This window comes from Zingiber officinale, chromosome 10B (assembly GCF_018446385.1).
Source record: "Zingiber officinale cultivar Zhangliang chromosome 10B, Zo_v1.1, whole genome shotgun sequence".
NCBI lineage: Eukaryota > Viridiplantae > Streptophyta > Magnoliopsida > Zingiberales > Zingiberaceae > Zingiber > Zingiber officinale.
Window position 1 is genome coordinate 89845669 of NC_056005.1, and position 20710 is coordinate 89866378.

At 34.9% G+C, this 20710-nt stretch overlaps 1 protein-coding gene across 4 annotated transcripts; it reads right to left on the minus strand.

Moving 5' to 3' along the window:
• Positions 1-171: 171 nt before the first annotated feature.
• On the minus strand, positions 172-17410 carry LOC122028713 (AP-1 complex subunit gamma-2-like). Of its 4 annotated transcripts, none has more exons than XM_042587573.1 (19): positions 17181-17410; positions 13871-14173; positions 13627-13768; positions 12017-12190; positions 10646-10825; positions 10274-10428; positions 9537-9627; positions 8847-9010; positions 8022-8076; positions 7201-7323; positions 7023-7118; positions 5788-5915; positions 4276-4380; positions 3911-4188; positions 1546-1647; positions 1379-1450; positions 1130-1305; positions 825-929; positions 172-648 (listed from the first exon to the last, which is right to left on the minus strand). In XM_042587573.1, exons 1-19 carry the CDS (start codon positions 17210-17212, stop codon positions 553-555), a joined length of 2577 nt encoding a protein of 858 aa, XP_042443507.1. In that variant the 5' UTR covers positions 17213-17410; the 3' UTR covers positions 172-552. The 4 variants fall into 4 exon arrangements, with proteins under 4 accessions (XP_042443507.1, XP_042443506.1, XP_042443505.1 ...); XM_042587572.1 differs by having other exon boundaries at positions 1379-1474; XM_042587571.1 differs by having other exon boundaries at positions 1546-1635; positions 17181-17350.
• Between the last annotated feature and the right edge of the window lie 3300 nt (positions 17411-20710).

Here is a 20710-nt window from a genome sequence, read left to right on the forward strand (position 1 = left end):
ACACAAATTAAAATTTTAAATTGTATAAATGTTTTTTGATATCTTTATATTGTTGCTTGAAACGTTATGCTTACCCGATAAATGCTTTGGTAAACCTGAATGTAAAATTGAGATAGCTCAATAACATGCACCTATAATCTACTATCAAATGAGAACCTTATATCAACTGGATGAACGAACACAAGAATTGGCAATTTATATCACATGGTTTCTAGGTGCTCTCATACACACTGCATTCATACAATATCAAAGAATCGAACTTGTCGATAATTTGCTTGATGTTGCAAACGACGACTTCGCATCTCCATTTAGACTCGATGAACGACATTCTACTGCAAATACATACAGACCTGAGAATCAACCTCATCAAAGGGGCATTAAATTGAGTTCTGTACCCATCTTAATCCAAATACATGGAGTAAATGATACTCTTGTGTAGTTTTTAAACTATACATTGCATCGAATATACGATCAAATTCCATAGCAGCATTGAGGAACATAAACCCCAAGCAAAAGGGTAAATTTCATTGGAAAACAAGCAAGTTCGAACACTCATAAACCTGGAGGGAAGTTGTTGATTTGTCCTTGTTCCAACCTCTCTTGGTTGCTGACTTTGTAAGCAATCCTTATTCGCATGGCGAGGGGTTTCTGAAATGGCATAAGAAACAATAATCGTGTATACAAAGCATGATACGGACAGATGAAGATCAACAAATGAATATTATGAAATTATCATGAATGCAAACTATAACGCAAACTTACCAGATATGAATATAGTGCAAATAATTGAACGGTAAAAAAGTTAAACAAAAGCCGGCACATACCTGGCCATGCTGAGTATTGGTAATAGTAAAAGTTTGTGTGATCCTTCCATTTCCACTGGCTGGAAGATGATTACTGTTGGCTGGGTCTAAATGTAACTGGATAAACTGTAGAAGACGTTAAGGTTAGCCGTCATAAGAATCTCAGACCGAATCACCAATAGCTAGTAACATCAGACTAATGGAACAGAGAAGGTTACTTTATTTTATATGATGATTAAATAACATATCTATTTGATGAAATTATGAAAGAAAACGCACTTGATGATTAAGAAAAAGAACATTTAATTGAGCATATTATGGAATACCTTTGGAACAGCTGCTTGAAAGATGAAATCTGTATACGCTTCTGATGACAAATTCATAAATGTAGCATGAATTTGAGTAACTTGAGGTTTATCAGGCTGTTTTGTGAAACTGAATGTGATCTTCAAGGTGCTGCTCTGGTAAGCAGTGATTGATGGATGAACCGGACTTTGAGCACCTGCTCGATCATAAAGGTATATCACCACAGTTTTCATTGAACTATATCAACACTAACCATCAAACAGATTTACCTGGATGAGATCCATTTGATGCTAATCCATCCAACAAATCTACTACTTGGACAGTTGCAGTATTAGGTTTGGCTATTGGTAATATATCATTAAAACCTAGGAATAGTATATATAAGAATAGAATTTGCCCTATTAATTCAGGATTTGAAAATGTAGCAAATTGTTACCTTTAATGGAGGAACCATTTTCAGGTGTAGTATTACTCTGAACAGGTGTTCCAATAGACAAAAGATCCATAAGAATATCTGTACCACTCGCTGAAGCAACACCTTGTGTACAAACAAAAGAATCAGATCATTCCTTTAATCATGGCATTAGTTCAACAGAGTAAGAGTTTGAATGCACAGAAGATTCTATTAATGTGACCATGCTGTCCACAAACTAGCACGCACAAGCAAACCTGTTGATATAGAGAGAAAATTACTTTGCATATGCTATTTACTCTCAAAAGGAACTTTTAGTTAGAATTAGCTAATTTCTAGTTCTAGCATTCTCTAGTGGACTCTTATGTTCAGCTCACTATTTTTAGGTTGGGCATACACATTAGTTGCTTAACAAACTTTTAAAATTAAAGTTTCCATACAAATAATGTAGTTGGCATACACAGAGTCAGCTATCTTAAATTATTACTACATTATGCATCCCAACTTACCATATCCTATTTAACAATCTATTGGAATGGCATATCTGACAAAATTTCTAATCCTATCTGCACTTCAGCATTTGAGAAAAAAAAACTAATGATTGCAGAAAATCCCACTTAGGGAGCAAAGCTGTATGATACTTTGAGTACTGTGATTAAGTACAGAGAAAGAGAAAATTTTCTAGAGTATCTATTTGACCACCTTTTATGCACAGGAATACTGCAGAACAGAAATTAGTTTTGTCAACATAAACCTGAAGGCCTAAAGCCTCAAGGGCTCCAAGCAGAAACCTGCAAAGACTCCCTCTTCACACTAGCAAAGAATGCTGAATGGACAAATCTAATCTTAGCTTGGAACCAAGAGTTGGCTCAGCCACACAAGATAATTTGAGGACAAATTATCCCAATTAAATTATGGAAAGTGAATATTATACTTAAAAAATAAAATGCATCATCCCTATATTTAGCATGATGTATTTGAAAAAAAAAACATATATAAATAGCAGGAACGATAACTGAATCATGATCTCTGGATAATCAAATATATATATATATATATAAAATATAAATCCGCTGCATTAATGGCCCCTCTAATGCCGACCCCATGGATATGGAGGGAGGTACATGTAAGTACACATGCGTCAGGCGCATGGTAGGGTAAACTCAGGTTTTCAGTTCCTGATAATCGACCCTTGGCCATTACGTCAGAGATGTCATGCGCCCACCGTCTATGCTACGCCCTGGGGATATATATATATATATATATATATATATATTAAACTTCTACAGGTGTATGATTGCACCCACCTTAAACAGAATTCAATCTCTCTGGGCAGGTGTGATAATAAGAATATTAATCATTCATCCATATACCATTGTAAGAAACATAGCTAGAAATAGTTGGATTGTAGGATCTCAATCCTAAAAAAGCAAATGCCTGATGGTCCTTTTTGTTCAAAAACACTGAAAGAAGGTCCTTCAATTTTCAATCTAGCTGTCAAGGATTTAGTGAGGGTCTTATTTGTGTATTTTGCACGAGAAAGAGCTTCTTTTGGTATTTTCCCTTTCTAAATTGTGGATCGGTTGTGACATGCTAGAACGCTTTCATGTTAGTAAATAACACTTGTTATGTGTGATCCTCTGGATTCCCAAGTACTCTAGCATCATCAATATGATCTATGAATTTCGTCAACAAACTTGGATTTGTGGGGCAATAATTAGCTCAAATTCATGCAATGTTAGTTGCATTATCAGCATGGCAGTTCAGTCCTGCACTAAACATGATTATCTTTGTTTGGCCTCAAATTAAGGAAAACATCCAGTTGCCAAGATTTGCTAAAGAAATAATTAAATATAGTATTTTGGACATGAATAATTCATAAGCAATCGGTGAACAATACACAACATGGTTTAGAAATTGTGTACCACTAATAATAGAAGTTTAGGTTTGGATGGACCTAACACGTTTATTCTCAACATCAAACTGATTTATCCCACCCAAAACAACAAAAATATAAGTACTATATTGGTGTCTTACATGGCACAAATCAAACAAGAAAATATACATCACAGAATATGGGCAATACAACGAATATCTCCTGATTGATTGATTCCACCTAGATCCTTTAGCATACCATGTTGCCACGAGTGAATGGTCCACCAACCCACCATAACTAGCTGGATGGCTACATTTAACCCATTAATATAATGCCTGATACAATGTTCATTTAAACCTTTACCTAAATTATTTGAAAATGAATATTCCCATCTAAAGATAGATGTCTGATAGAAAAAATGTGCATGCCAACAAATTCATCAACACAATGGAAGAAATAATCTAGCCTCAACATGACAAATCTATGCCATATAATAGAAGAAAACATTCAAACCTGAGGATGATGAGTTTGTCAGGCCAACATCCAATAAATCATGTAGAAAATCATTGGAGGTGGAAGTAGGAACCGGAGTATCATCCAAACTCAGATCGAGCAAATCAACCAAGGGTGAAGCAGCTGGTTTTGCAACACCATTTGAAAGCTTAAGTGAAGCTCCAGAAGGTAATTGTTGATTAGATTTCTCGGTTGAAATATTTGCTTGTGATGAGCCAGCTCTCTTAGAAATAAAAGTCGACTCATCCAAAACAGGCATCCTCTCAACCAAAGAAGATCTGCATATGTATAATAAATTTTGAAATTATAGACCTTAATAACAAAAATTCTTAAAACAATATTTATTTGCAAGTTTATTTGCTTACTTTATGTTTTGATGCCTCTGGATTATAGAGTTAAATTCGATTGCTCTTTGTTGCAGTTCAAGCACAACGCTTCCTATGTGCGTTGTAATAATCTCTTTAACCCTCCTGGATAATTGATGAGACACCATCAGAATATCAAAAAACAGATACAGATAAATTTTAATTCAACCATAAAGAGGGCAGAGAATTGTAGGGAATATCCATACTATAAAACAATCAATTACTGTGAGAACTAGTTAGTTCTTGATTTAATTTCCTAGATTTTGATCCATCATACTTTCCAGGTTAGATAGATTTTGAGAACACGTAACAAGAACAGGAAAAAATCTTGAGCCAGTTTGATGAGATTTAGAATATGTCTTTTACACTACAAAACAGCCAGAGTTACAGTATATAGTAGTTCGGACAGATGACAACAGTATCAGTTATCATGTTGAAGAAATTAATTCATGGTTATGATGTATGTAATGGTATTGATCTAATATCAACTACTAAAAGTCTAAAAACATACACCACAATGGTTAAAAAACTACTCTATGCTGTTTGGCATGGACAAAACAGCTAGATACGCCAGCCAACTAGCATACGAAAGCAGGTCGAAATGAAATTTTAATCAAGTCACATTACTGAAGGCAAAGAAAGTATTCTCAAGATAACTTATAGAACAACAGCAAGGTTAACAACAATTATTTGCAAACTTGTAGATAGTAAACAATTTTATTATCTGGGAATAATCTAACCACCCGGAAGAGACTGGAAATTATAGCAAAAGGTGTAAGGTGTTATTTATTTGTGCTTTCTATTAACAGCCAAAAAAATAAGTGTAAGATTGCCGATCGATTCCTCAAAATAATCAAATAACAAAGGCACAGAAAATCAAGCATTGTAGACAATTTTATTATCTGGGAATAACAAAGACAGCAAAGTATTGTCAAGATAACTTATAGAACAACAGTAAGGTTAACAACAATTATTTGCAAACTTGTAAATAGTTAACAATTTTATTATCTGGGAATAATCTAACCACCCGGAAGAGGCTGGAAATTATAGCAAAAGGTGTAAGGTGATATTTATTTGTGCTTTCTATTAACAGCCAAAAAAATAAGTGTAAGATTGCCAATTGATTCCTCAAAATAACCAAATAACAAAGGCACAGATAATCAAGCAGTGGATTAAGCTGTTTCCACCTAAATGCTGAGTGTACCTAAGAATAAAGTCAAGAAGAAGGTGTACATGCACCCTGATCAGGAAACACGTGAGATTAGTACAGTCATCGAATAGAAAGATTGCAAATAAACATCAATGGTGGGGTCCTAATTATTTTTTTATAAATATCTTGTAGCCTAGAAGTTAGCCTAAAATGAGAATAATAGGATTACTATCAAGAACCTAAACATACAGCAAAACTTCCAGATAGAGTTTAGTGTAATCCAAAGTTACTTAAAAGGATGATAATCAAGTTTTCAGAGAATGTAAATGACGAGGTATCAACATATCAAATGAACAGCATACCCTGAGCTTGGTGGAAACCGCGATGATAGCTTCAGAAGAGCAATCAAGCACATTGACTGAGTTGTAATATCTGTTGAATGGTGCGTTAAACAGGACTCCAGAACATCCACAGCATCAGACTCAGTTACCTGCAACAATGTATCAGTGCCTACAAAAGGAGTAATAAGGAGACAATGATGTGCCACAAAATATTAGTTCTGTAAATTATAATTTTCCACTATTTCGGCAACCAACAGAGAAAAGGTGAAGCATACACTACCATTTGGAGTCAGAAATCACCAATGTGTAGGTTAAAGAATGCCACAATGCATTATGACAAAAAGGAATACACATATAATGTATGTAAGAAAACTAGAAAACAAATCATTACTGATGGTAGGGAACCATGAACCAATGAATATGTAGATAAAAATATGATGGAGGTAGTTAAGCAAACACATCGCAAGGAAGTGAGGAAGGGATGATAAAAATAGATATCTTGCCCAGTTAGTCCCACAATGCTTGGTGAGGTTGTTTTAAGTATGCTTAAATATCAAGAAGCCCTATCAATATTGGACCTCAGTATACATGTTAAAAGAAAACATGTCAATTCAGGTAAAAGTGTAAGCAATGAGGTATAAACTCCATCCCTTAATCCTGTTGATAAGTCAGACTTTTAAGCATGCTTAAATTTCAAGAAGCTCCCCACCTAAGCGCATCGGTATTTTGGGTTGGATTGAGCTTGCTCTTGAACTTTAATTAAAGTAACAGTGTGCTTAAATATCAAGAAACTCCCCAACTAAGTGCATTGGTATTTTGGGTTGGATTGAGCTTGCTCATGAACTTTAATTAGGTAATAGTGTTAGACTGTTGAATGATTTAAGAAGATTACTTGTGGTGGTATGCTACTCATTATACTCAAAGCCTGAAGACAACAAATCCAAGTCCCTGAGACTCTGTATGCCAAAGAATGATTTGGATGGCAGAAAGGCAACAAGAAGAAAAATCAAATCAGCTTTCAAGCACTAAAAATTTAAAGTTTAAACACAGACGATGTAGCACAATAGAGAGGATGTGAAATACATAAATCTCATAGTTGAAAGTGTGTATTGAGCTTGCTTGGTTGGAAAAGGAGTGTCATCAAGACCTACCACGTTCTTAGGAAATGAAACTAAGCAACAAGTTGAACATGAGGAAAATAATAGGAGCATTTTTTGGTTGTTAGTAAATAAAAGAACAGAAGACCCTGCACTTACAGTCATTGGTTCCTCAACTTGCAACACCCCTACATTGTTAACCAGCATCTCACCGTATTCTCCAATGCACCATATTGTTACTTGTACTAAACTTACCTAGACAGTAAATTCATTGTAACTAATATTTTGCAAAAAGAATAAATGTGACAAAGCCTAAATCTCAACATAACAGCCTAACCTGTTCAGATGACAATTGGAATGCCTTGTACAAAGATCTTACAGAGTATCCTTGAAGATCAGGTGCATTACTTATTGCAACTATAAGAGCATGCCACACATTATCTTTCACATAATTCCCTGCCTAAACATAATAGAAATAGAGAAGATAAAGCACGCGCAATGCCATTCAAGAAAAGTTTATAAAGCACGGGCATTCTTGTGAAAAAAAAAGAACAATTTTCATGTATTTGGAGAATCATGAAAAAAGCAGATGTTATATTCTGAGGTTTGATTAGAAGTTATTAAGGGATTAGAGAGATAATTAAAAGTTATTAGTAGGAATTAAGATTAACAAGAGTTGAACTGATAAATAAATACCGAATTACAGGTGTCTGAACTCAATTTGGAGTAAGATTGGCAAATAGAGGGTTGTGCTAGGAGAAGATTGAATTGGCTTCGATTTGGGCTCAAACCAGATTTTAATCAGACTCAATTTGTAGGAGGAATTGGGAGGCAGTAATATGCTATTTAGGCTGAGTAAGATATATTTACCTATTTTAAAATTTCTTTTTCCAACTTCTCTTCCAAAGTAAACATGGTAAGCAACACAAAACTGCCTATTCTCTGATATTTTCTTCTTTCCTACTAAACAACAATCAAGAATATTTGTCAATTTTCTCTCTTTTATATGTAATCCTCATATCTTTATTTATTCTCCCTATTTTCTATCTTAGAGGCCTGAGGCATTAACTCTAAATAATGACAAAGATTGATCACAATTTCATAAGTGTTTAAAACTTTTGAAACAAAATGAGCTCAATGAAATACATCATCACATACCAGAGATAAAACTTTAACCATCTGATCAATATACCATTTTTTTTCTTGAGAAAACCTACAAAAACAAAAATAAAAATAAATAAAATAAGATTGTCATCATAATTTGTACAAGTATGACTCAATAATTGCAAACATATTGATGGCAAAGAAACATGATTTTTTTAATAAAGGTTGTACTACGACTTTGTGCGAGTATGAATTCATAATTGCATGATGTATTAATGGTAAAAAAAAGGAATTATTGACATGGACAATTTTCATCTTAATATAAGCACCTAAATACAAAGTGTGAATCTCAAATTTTAAAGTTAAATGCAGTGGGCATTTCATTTATTGGAAATTCACAGACATCTGTAAAGGGTAGTCAAGCTCATCTTCGTGGGCATCTCTGCAAAGAAAGATGTTGAAAAACAAAAGACAAGTTTGTCAATAACTTACTTTTTGTGAATTAAGAGAAGGTTGACGAGTTAATTGATAAAGAATAGAAAAACAGAGTAATAGTTTGCAACACATGAGGAACAACAAAAACTAGAATAAAGCCACAAGCATTAGTAGTGGCAGAATGATATTTCAGATTAATTTCAACATACCAACCCAAGAGGATAAATGAAACAAGCAAATCATAACTAATGGCTGAGATCCTTCATCACATTAAAGTAACATTCTGTTCAACTGAAGTTACAATTAGAAACTTGAACCCAATGCAAATTTTACAACTGCACTTCAACTTGACATTTACAGAATACAGTTTTTTCAGTTCAATTAAAGTTTCATGTGATTTTCATGTCCGGTTCCTTAATGGATAAAGCTTAAACTTTCACTTACTTCTCAATGATTGAACAAATTTTAGAAGTCAGATCTCCTTTGAAGTCTTGGTCACTCACTTCCAAATAATCAATAAGCTCTTTTGTCAAAGGTTTAGCATTTGTGTCATTAACTAACAGAAAAACAAGCTCCAAAGCCCTCTTCCTGATTGAAGCATCAGAATCCTGAAAGTTACAAAATCAACAAAGACAATGAATCCTATCAGATGGTATAGAGTTACCCATGAATATCAGATACCATTAGCTATAAGCATTGTCAAAGAGTTTTATGCATGTTTATGAAAAGAACAAACAAAAGAAATGCAACTTGTTTTAAGAACAAAATGAAGGTGAAAGCTGAAGAGGACTGCAAAACCAACTTTCAGAAAAAATGGCAGAATGATGCATGCAAAAGAAATAAACTTTACATGAAGCTATTTCACAAATACATCATTAGAACAGAGCCAAAGAATGTTAATATTTTTATGTTCCAAAGAGGAATTTTTTTTCCAGTGCTCCATTTTGTCCAAAATGAAAGAGAGAAATTCTGTTAGTGACAAAATGAAAACTAAAGGTGCGCCAATTACATCGCAAATGAATATGGAAAATCAAAAATCAAGCCAATTATTCTAGAAATTATCTCATTCAGGAGCAGCTGAAAATACTACAATGACCATCTAACTAGAATCACGTCATTAATTAAAAGTAGTACCTTGACACATTCTAGAATTGTTGTTCTGTGCCTCTGCACTGCTTGAGAATCTACTGAAATAGCTTTCATAAGCATGTTTAAGGCAACATATCTGAATAAGAGCAAAGAGAAAATGGTATCAAGAATAATATATAACTCTATTAGAGATTAACAGGTGAGTCTATGATGGAGAATTGGAGGTGGACTCAAGACCATCATTTTTCTTAAAACCACTCTCCTTTGTGCAGATGGCCAGTTTTCAAGGTAATGGCTAGGATAACCACTGTCAATATTGTTGAATGTAATCACAACCAAAATGGGTAAATTGTCATGCTGTTTACAGTTTATAATAGACAAAATTGGCATGGAACGCCTTTCATCTTTAATCAACTAGTCGCATAAATGATTGAAGCTCTACTATATGATGCATTTATATTAAGTTATACTAATGCAAGTACCTTATCAATAAGCTAGAGTACTTATTAAAAATGCACATATATGATATAGTTTACTTTATGACAATGTTTGTACCCTAATTTGCATGTCAATAGGTTGAATATCATCGTACAACAGCTTGCTAAGAATGTAAATTAAAAAAAAAAAATAGAGAACTCTTCTATATTATGCATTTGTATCTGCAATTTGCTTTCTAGATTGATTACAGGCAAAAACCTTTCAACAATAAACATACAGAAATTCTCAGATTTGATAGTCCTAATTCAAAAAACATAATCCTTTAATAATGGAATAAAAATAACCTGATGTTGTTGTCACGATTTGACAAGAATCTGCCCAGAATATTGATTGCAAGTACACGCAACCCACTAGTGGCCTCTATGCCCATTATAGTTTCAACACATTCATATAGAATAGCATTTCCAGCATTTTTATTTGATTCAGTCTTTGAAGCAACCTATAAAAAAGAAATAACACAAAAAATAATGTTAGGATTCATCACTCATTTAATAAAACATAGTACTCAAATTAAAGAAAATGATATACGATTTGATCAAAACAAAAAATTTAGCAAGTAGTAGTACTTATGCATAACTAAAATAAGTGGTTATTAGTTTCACAGAAATGTAGAAATCTTAAAATTGAAAAAGCTAAGATTATGCAGGCAAACTTACCTGGGCAAGGATATCATTTATATATTCACTGGTATCCGCATCTCCATGGCCCAACATTCTCAGCAACCTAAGAACTCGGATATGTAAGAAAGGATCTGTAATCCCAGCTATGTCATACTCAGGTGCATATGGACTATTGCAGATGTCCTTCAGTATTCTAACCAATCCCTCTGTGCAGTTCTATAATTAAGATGGAAACTAATTTACAGAGTGAAATGCATTTGAACAGCTACAAGGATAAGAGTCATGTTAAACAGAAAATGTATAACCAAACAAAGAAAAAGAAATTTATAACACTACATCAAACAATTTTCAAGTATAGTTGCAAAAGGAATTGAAGCTCTTGATATCTACAAAATGAATGCATTCTAACACAGCAAGAGTAGGGATGAGATAAATTTGTAGGCCTCAAGACAACGAAATCATGGTGTTTATCATAGGATATCAACTCAATATCTTAAAAACAAGCTGCAGTCCCCTTACCAACTAGAAAAGTTGACAATTCTGTGAGGCTAGAAGTTTTGACAATAAGTGAAAAGATTAATGATCAACTTTCCTCCTAACTTTTTTGTGATGGGATTGGCTTCTTATGGAACTTAATAGATTTGTAAATGTTTAATGCAGACAGTGACCAGTGTGCTTAGCATCATAAGATCATTTCTATCTTAATATATCTAACTTGAATTTGAATTTTGCTTTCAGTGACAGTGGCTTGAAGTGGTGATATACAAAATAATAGTTTCTTCCAAGTGAAATACAGGCATATAATCATATAAAATTTTCATAAAGAAGAGTTGCACAATATATCAAAGAAAGAAGCTTAAGGTAGCCAAAGATCAGGAAATATTCTATAAATTCTATAGATATCTGACAATATGTTCCATAGCATTCAAATTCAGAAGAATTACAAAATTCCACAAAGGACTATGGGCTTCAGTTTAGAGATTGAAAGCTAGAATTTGACTTTTATCATGTCCATCTCTTTATAAGCATTAAAAAACATTGATTTAAGTGTCAGTTTGTGAAGTTAAATCAGGTGTTGAGAATCTGCCCATGCCACATGCTAACTTGTCAAGTCCAACCTTATACTGGTTGGCATAATGACCATGTCAATAGCATCATATGATCTATGCCAATTGACAACACATATTGTGGTGGCATGTTCTTCCAGTCTACTGAAAAATCTATCCACCATACTAATTAAATTACACAATCTAAACTGGATCGTGTTATCAAGTATAACTCCCTATTTGCGACTAGACATTTACTGATTTATTGTTTGCATCAATTGCCTAAATAAAATTGTAAAATATAGATTAAATTATTGAATCAGTTCACAAGGGAACTGGCACAAATCTGTCCGTTTTGTACCTTCCTCAAATGATTGCTTGCATCTTCACTGACTTTACAAAGATCTGTGCAGAGCTGAACTCCTGCTATTAAGACCCCATGGTGCTTTTCCTTCAACAGCGAAGTTGCAGGACTTGAAAAATTTTCTGCCAGGTCTGGTACTTTTCTTATGATCCTGATAGAGCATAAGGCAGCCTAGAAAAAATTAAGGAAAAAAAAACATTTAAGTCTACCATAATGGAATGATCTTATGAAAGTAGAAGAAAACAACAAGAAGATTATTATATTAATATAAATTAAAGGGTTTACACCAGAAATAACAAAGACATACCCAAAAAGGTAACTATTGCAAAATACAAAAGTTTCAATGCAAGAATGATGTACTACAGCAAAAGGGAAAAGATAAAGACCACGTTAAAACAAATTGCAATCGATGTAATCTAATTTTTGTAATTTTCTGTTTTGAGTGTTTATGGTAGAAGGGAGACATAATCTACTTCATGATTGTTGTGTACTTATGCCAAAATATAATTCAATTTAACATCACTCTCAAATTTAAATGATCTGTTTGACTAAACTCATCAATCATATTCATTAGTATTTGAATAACCAGGAATTTCACTTTGGTATGGACATTAGTGCTATGATATGAAGTAATGAGATAGTTCAAACTACAAATAAGCTAAGGAAATTAGAGCTTGCTGAAATTTCAGGCATGATCAAATTCCATTTGGATTGGAGCTTTACAATTCAAATATTTGGGATCATTAACATGGTAAATAAGGGTCAACAGGCAGATTGAAAGTCAAAAAAAGGTAAAGATGGATAAGGAAAAAAAGATGAGGCAAATGAGAATGCATATCATATTCAGGTTGCATCCAGAACAAAAAGATTACTTCATGTCAACTCATAAAAAGATAAAGGTGATCAGAAAGGGAAGGCTATACATCTAGAATAAAATAGTGGCCATTTGATTTGACTGCATACCCTGATGGCATCCCCTTAACGGAAAGAAACTAATAAGATGGTACAAGTAAGCACTAGGATTAATACATATTGTAGGAGACCTTGTTTTATCAAACATCAGTCTTGAAAGCAATAAGTATATTTTTTATCTTTGTTGAAATTTTTCTGTTGCTAGCTGCATAGGTTGATATATTTCATATTTTCAGAATACCTCAGAACCAAACACTGATTCAACTGATTATTGAAATCAACAGAGAATGGTAATATCTTCATTCATATAAGTTAAAAGGCCTTGTTTCAGATCAAATTCAGAAGCACAGTAATCAACAAAGAGAAATGATTCAACTAGATTGGGTTTATAGACAATCTCATGTATCCATTAAGGCAAACTGGAAACGAGGGGCAGTAATTTGTGGCTTGCAGCTTCACACTTTAAAGCACTGACATAGAATTTACCAAGTTTCCATACATCTCAAAAGTACTAGCATGCAAGCGGCAAGTCAAACATTAAAGCCTGGCAGAAGGTTTTATTCACGTAAAGAGTGTCAATTTGACAACAAAAAATAATACTCCAGAACTTCCATTGTCCATTTCTAAAAGACTTCAACATCATGAAACATGATTATTCAAATCAAAGTGGCATCAAGATGTGGTACAAAAGTTACCTTCTTTTTAATGTTAGGGTCTCTAGTTAGCAATAATCTTTCTACTTCGGGTGCGAGATCCCTCGCCATTTCAGCAGAACATATATTTCCTAAAGCACAAAGTGCTAGACCAACAATATACTGGTTTGTGTGACCAAGATCTCTGCATGAGAGATGCACAACATAAAAGCAAGAGTGCATGTCTCAATTATAATACAGTTCACATCATTTTGCAGAGCATTAGAATTATGAAATTAATGCATACTGTTTCAAGGAGTTTGTAACCAGCATCAGAACTTCCTGCCTTTCATCAAGTAGAAGCATAAGACCCAGATAACCAATTCGTTTCTCAGGAAATCCAGCAGAAGCTATCAGCTTGAGACATTCCATTTGACCAAAATGTGTTGGATAACCAAGCATGTGAATGAACATGAGCTTTGCAATGTTACGGTGGCTATAATCTTGATCATTCTCACTGATAGAAGAACGGATAGCTGCACATTCTTTTCTTACAACAGCACGCTCTTCTGCAGCGGTTTTGCAGGCACGTATGGCCTTAATCATATCCCTGAAATAATGTATAACATGAGATGCTAAGGTTTCATTTTAAAATTAAGGTGAAATCTCAAAACACAAACTCCAAAACTACTGTCTGAAGTCCAACAATCAACACTTTTGAATATTCACTAAAAATATTTGTCTATGTCTTAGAATGTGTGTTATCTCTATGGCATATCCATTATCAACGCACATGCTTTTAAAATACTTCAAAGTTTAATCTAGAACTGTTGCTTCCAAGTTCAGATGAAAAAGATGTATGATCATGTTAGGCCTAACTAACCTAAAAATTATGTTGATAAACTCATGAACATGGATCTTAAACATAGTTGAGCTCAATGGAAAAGATTCATCTTGCAAACCCCAAACAGTTAGGACTCTACTTGTGGCATTTTCATCACGTAATTCCTACTTTTCTAACTTGTACACTCTGCAATTCAAAATGTAGTGCTTATGTTATCTATGCAAACTTGTAGACATAATAAAAAAAAAGCAACAATGTGTTTTAATTTGAAATATAATGCGGTGATACATATTACAAAAATATAAGGCAGAAATACTATATTATTTTCTTTATCTTAAATTGTGGATTTCTATATGTAATATGAAGCTCACTCCATCAATGAAATTGATCAAGTCTGTACATAGACATGTCAGTCAAACCCCAATACCAACTAAAAATGAACTTTATACAACTTTGTGCGTGATTAAAAAAAAAACAAAGAAGTCTATGATTTGGAAGGTTCTGGCTCATCTATCATTCGGATTAACATGGACCTAAAATTGATTAGATAAGTTCACATTATTGTAAGCAGCCCACGCAGACGGTCTTTCTCACCTTGGATTGCTCAAAATATGTAGTGTTTTTGACAAAGCTTGTGAAACATATAGAAGAATTGAAATCACCCAATATTTCCCTCATTTTGAGTTTGACGTTGTAACACATCATAGACTTGGCAAATGGTGAAAAGTAGTTTGAAAGTAAGAGCTTACTGGAGGTAAACCATCTCAAAATTGCTCCACACTGAGCTCACTTAAAAGTTCTTATGAAGTAGTGAGTCAACCACCAGAAAAGTGTACTGTTATTAACAGTATGAACTTAATTCATTTAAGTTCAGCCATAATAATTGTACCTATCAAGCAGACTTAAAGAATTATTTTAACTAATTCCAAGGGAAGATAAAAATTTGTTGAAAAATGAACTCCCATTTGTCGAAAGGTACTTATTTTGATCTTGTTCCATATCCGATTTGATCTGGTGGTCTAAATAATTCTGCGCTGTGACAGGCTTGTTACTATAGTAATCAGCAAAAAAAAAAGCACTATACAAAATGATTCATTTCCTAATAGTTAGGGCATTTTCTAGAGTAATGATTTATAAGCTCAACCCTAGGGTAAGGCCGTGTAAGCCACTGGGAGAAAGTTAGTTTCAACACTTTTTTTTGTCGGACTCAATCTCTTCTAAAGGGGTTTCAAAGTTAAGTTTGACGTTTTTAGCTTCGCTACCCAGTTTAAAGTAAGGGCATATTCATTAGCCCAGAAAATACCAGAAGGAAAAGGGAATGAGTAAGCTTTCAAGCCCATATCCAGTACTTGATTGTCTGATTGAATGTAAGGGATCAATAGATTAAATGGTTTCAGTAAAAGTATGAATAAGGATAATGGCAATAAGCCTAATTGAATCCCAGATCAAGCAAGTTTAGAAAGCAAATCAACTAGAAATCAGGCCAGCTAAGATGAGGCATCTAGGCTAAAGGAAAGGAAGGCTAATTTGGAAACTCTTGGCAGTCAACAAGGAATCAACTGGTGATCCTACTTTAATCAAGATGTTGACTTTAATAAATATTTCATTCATCGTCAATTCTTTGAGTTTTGGAGTTGCATAACATTAATGAATATAGCAAGAAATCCCTACACCTACTTCTATTTATCAAAATTCCCCCCTATTAACAAGGTAGGCATATGAAACCCACATTTTGAAACTATATTACCCCCATGGCCTAATCACACTTTCTATTGTTCGATGTATGTTTTAGTTCATCCCTGACAGACTACATCCAAGAATACTGCCAAGAGCTGCACTTTGTTGAGCCATCTATCCCAACAATCTCTTCTCCTCCTCGTCGGACCTGATCGTTACAGGAGCGAATCAACACATCCTGAATGACACCAAGCTCACTTCAATCCCCAAACCACTAAGTAATAGTTAGAGGAGGTGACTAATTCTATAATTATTGAATGTTTAAGTACTCAAAGACCCATGCCAGTTTAGATACAGAGTAGTTTCAAATTTCCAATCCTGTCCATGACTTCTAAGCGGATTTATCATCAGCCTATCAAATCTAATTCCAGATAGAGTCAGGAGAACAACTCAAGCAGAAAATATTTAGAAATTTTTTAGTCTCTAGTACAATCTCTTCTTCAATCCTAGGGAAAAAAATGGATAGCCCTTTTGAAACCTTTGGATACTACTTTGAACATCTGATTTTGTGGGAGTGAATGCTGTGAACGATGTGAATGCAGAAGTTGACTCTCACAATTATCTTTCTGGAAAAAAAAAATCTTCTTATTTCCAAGCCGCTTGTAAGGTTAGGATGATGAACAAAGTGAAATAGAAAATGGTCAATAGGTCACAATAAAAGGCAAGCTCTTAGTTCCACTATTTGCACTCATTTCAACCTAGTGTTCTGTGATTTCTCGCTCGAAATCATCGGCAATCGACTTCAAATCCAATGACAGCAATTCTCGACCAACAACAACAGATCCACATTCACTGACACCGGCAGGACACCAACAAGACTTCTCCATCTTATTACAACCAAAGATTACAACTTTACTTGACCCAAGATTGATCTAACTGAGAATCTGGTCGACTAGACGTTTCATTGGAGATGAACGATCCGGAGAAAAAAAAAAGAACGAAAAAAAAAAAAGCAGAAGCAAGGAGAATTAGAGAAGCATGACGACTTAACAATTAACTGCTCAATCAGGGAACGAAGAGACAAGTTACGGCTTACCTCAACCGCGTCCCCGAGGAGAAGGGGTTCATGGCTAAGGCGGCCGAGAAGTCTTCCAGCGTTCGACCCTCGTCTTCGACGCCTGCGACTCGGGAGGAGCTAGATCTCCGAGACTCCGACAGGGAGAAACGAGGGCAGAGATCGAGATCTGGGCACGGATTCGACGACAGGAACGGAGTGAGGAGGGCGGTCCGTGGTCGTGCCACGGTTTTATTCTGCGTCTTCTTCGAGCGAACAACACCGTCAGCCAGCCACTAGCAATATGACCCTGAACCGAGTCGGTTCGTTGAACCGGGTTTGGCAGGACCCAGTAATTGGACCCATTTGATTATGTATGATATATTAAGAAAAATAATTACTGGCTTGTGGTTAATGTTTAATTATAGTATATTTTTTCTGAGAGAATGAAGTGGTCGTACGACGCTTTTTAATTTTTTATACATGTAAAAATCGGATTTCAATTTTAATAAATTACATAATAAAGAGTTTAGTCGGACTAACTAAAACATTCTAATAAAAATAGGATTTCATATTCTAATAAAAATAGAATTTCATCTAGAATCAACTCTAAGTCCTTATATTTTTATACTAATTATGGATGAATTTATTGTGCACATTCAAGACACGGTACCGTGGTACATGTTATTTACATATGATATTATTTTGGTAGATGAAACACGTGAAGGAGTAAATACTAAACTAGAATCTTAGAGAGAAATAATAGAAGGGAAATGTTTTAAACTTAGTAGACTAAAGACAGAATATATGGATTTAAGTTTAGCAATATTAGAAGTAATTGTTAGTGCAGCAGGGCCGGCAAGAGGGGAGGAGTAAATTGCCTGCAAAATAAAATATACCCTCCTTGTATTTTCAACTCTTAAAATAGCAATAGTAAAATAAAATCAAATAACAAAAAAGAAAGAAAGAAAACTCAGCAATTTGACTTAGTTACAACCTATATGGTTGTTAATCCAAGGCGGTTGAACAACGCACTAAGAATCTCCTTCTCTGAAGGCGGAGAAGTCTTTTACACACTTAAAGAACTCAAGAGTTGCTAGGAAATTGAATACAGAGTTGAATGATTATTTCTTAGCTCCAGGGGCCTTTATATAGCTCCTGGAAATCCTATCTCGAGTCTTAAGGATGCCTCCAAAGGGGTTGAGGGCACCTCCATGGGGATAAGCGGATAAAGCTTTATTTGCATGGCAACAGTCACAAAGACTGGGTTGAGGGCGCCCTCAACGCCATGAGGGGCGCCCTCAATGTGGAGGGCGCCCTCAATGCTGCAGGATATAAATAGCTCCAGCTTCTATTTTCCTCCTTTTCAGCTTCCGAAGTCCCGATTGCTTGGGTGATTGCAGTCAATCAAAATAAGGATCATCCGAACCTAATTTCTGATCTTCTCCTCGAGTAGGCTTTCGCCCCGGTTTCTCGTCCCTCGAATGTCGCGCACGTTCTTCTCGTCCACCGGTGTACTCTTCTGCAACTCTCTCGTCCTTTGGACGCACCGAACCCGTCGGGTTCCTTCCTGTGTCGTCCTTCTCACTGGCCGTGTCTTCCGCTCGACTTCCTGTGCTCCTAAGCTCCTGCACACTTAGACACAGGGATCAAAACCAAACAGAACCTAACCTAACTTGGTTGATCACATCAAAACAACCACGGGGTACAATAGTAATAAAACAATTGTTAAGATAGGAGAGGACGAGTTGCCCGGAACCGAGAGATTTAAATATTTAGGATCATTTTTGCAAAACAATGGAGGGATTGAGAGAAATGTTTTACATAGAATACAAGCAGGATGGTTGAAATGAAAGGGAGCGTCGAGTGTTTTATGTGGCCGTAAAGTACCTCTTAAACTTAAAGGTAAGTTTTATAAAACCGTAGTTATACTTGCTATATTATATGGAGCTTAATGTTAGGCTATGACTCGAACACATGAGCAGAAGATGAGAGTTGCAGAGATGAGGATGTTAAGGTGGATGTGTGGACATGTGAGGATAGACAAAATAAGAAATGAGAGCATTAGAAAGAAAGTCGGAGTTGCATCTATTGAGGAAAAACTCCGAGAGACACGTTTAAGATGGTATGGACATGTACTTAATTAGACGACCAATAAATGCTCCAGTTAGACGATATGAAACTATGATAAACATGTATATCAAAACAGGAAGAGGAAGATAAAAAAAAACTTGGTTAGCAACAATAAAACAAGATAATTTATTTAAATATAGGTGATGATATAATAGGGGATAGAGTTCAATGGCGTAAAAGGATTCATACAGCCGACCCCACCTAGTAGGAAAAGGCTTTATTGTTGTTGTAATAAATAAATTTCTCTAAATGAATAGTACGTCTAAATCGAACATCGGACTAATAGACATGCTCTCCCAAGTCCCAAGTATTGAGGATGTGTTCGCACCATGCCTCCCAGGTCGCCCACTAGCCTATCCATCTGGTTGAATTTCCTGTTAAACCTAGCTCAAGTTGGACTATGTTCATGTGGCTCCACCTTTAAGTCCGACAACCTAATCCGAGTTCGATTTTAAATTCGACAAGCTCGATTCGAGCTCGACCCCGAGTCAATCTGACTTGATCCAAGTTCGACCGTGAGTCAAACTAACTTGATTCGAGTTCAACTACGAGTCAGCATGATCTGACTTTTCATTGACTAAGTCATCAACTTGCCACGTCGTCCTTGTCATGTCTGCCACATCACATATGTTAAGTCAACTAAGAGCATTCACAGTGGGAGCTCACTGTGAGCTAGCGGCAGGGAAAAACCTCCCTCCCATAGTGGAAGGAGGTTTTTCCCTTTTCACGAAGAAGCGGCTCTGTGGTTACGGAGCCGCTTCTTCGTGTTTTTATTTTTTTTATATATTATTTTTTTATAATTGTAAAAAATAAGAAGAGAACAACGACTAATGTTTTAGCCTTTGTATGCCGTTGAACAACGACTAATTTTTAGCCGTTGTTCAACGATTATAATTTAATTTTTTTAATATATAAAAAAATCTATAAATATGATATCTATTTCATTCATTCCATTGTTATCTTTGCTCTCAACTCATTTCTTTCTTTCATTCCCTATTTGTATTCGACATGGATGAAAATCTCAATACTTCCTTTATGAATCTTTTGAATTCTTCAAATACAGAAGGAAATACATCTTCTCAAAATACTCACACTCCTCTAAATATCCAATATCCTCATATTTTCTCTCACGCACAATATTCTCTAAATGTTCAAAATATTTCATATGTTCCACAATATTCTCCAAATTTCCTAAATTCTCAAAGTTTTCAAAATTTTTTACAAACGTGGAATCCAAGTAATACCGCCCCAGCTCCATTTGGTATATATCCATCCCAAGATTGGTTAGCAATGGGTAGCCAACTTGGGATGCCTTATCCTTATGTATTTTCTTCTACTCAACCACTTGTCATACTTTCGAATGAATCAAGAAGGACAACTATTGATCCATCTATCAGCGCCAAAAAATCTCTAACACCATCATCTGTTCCAACAACTCA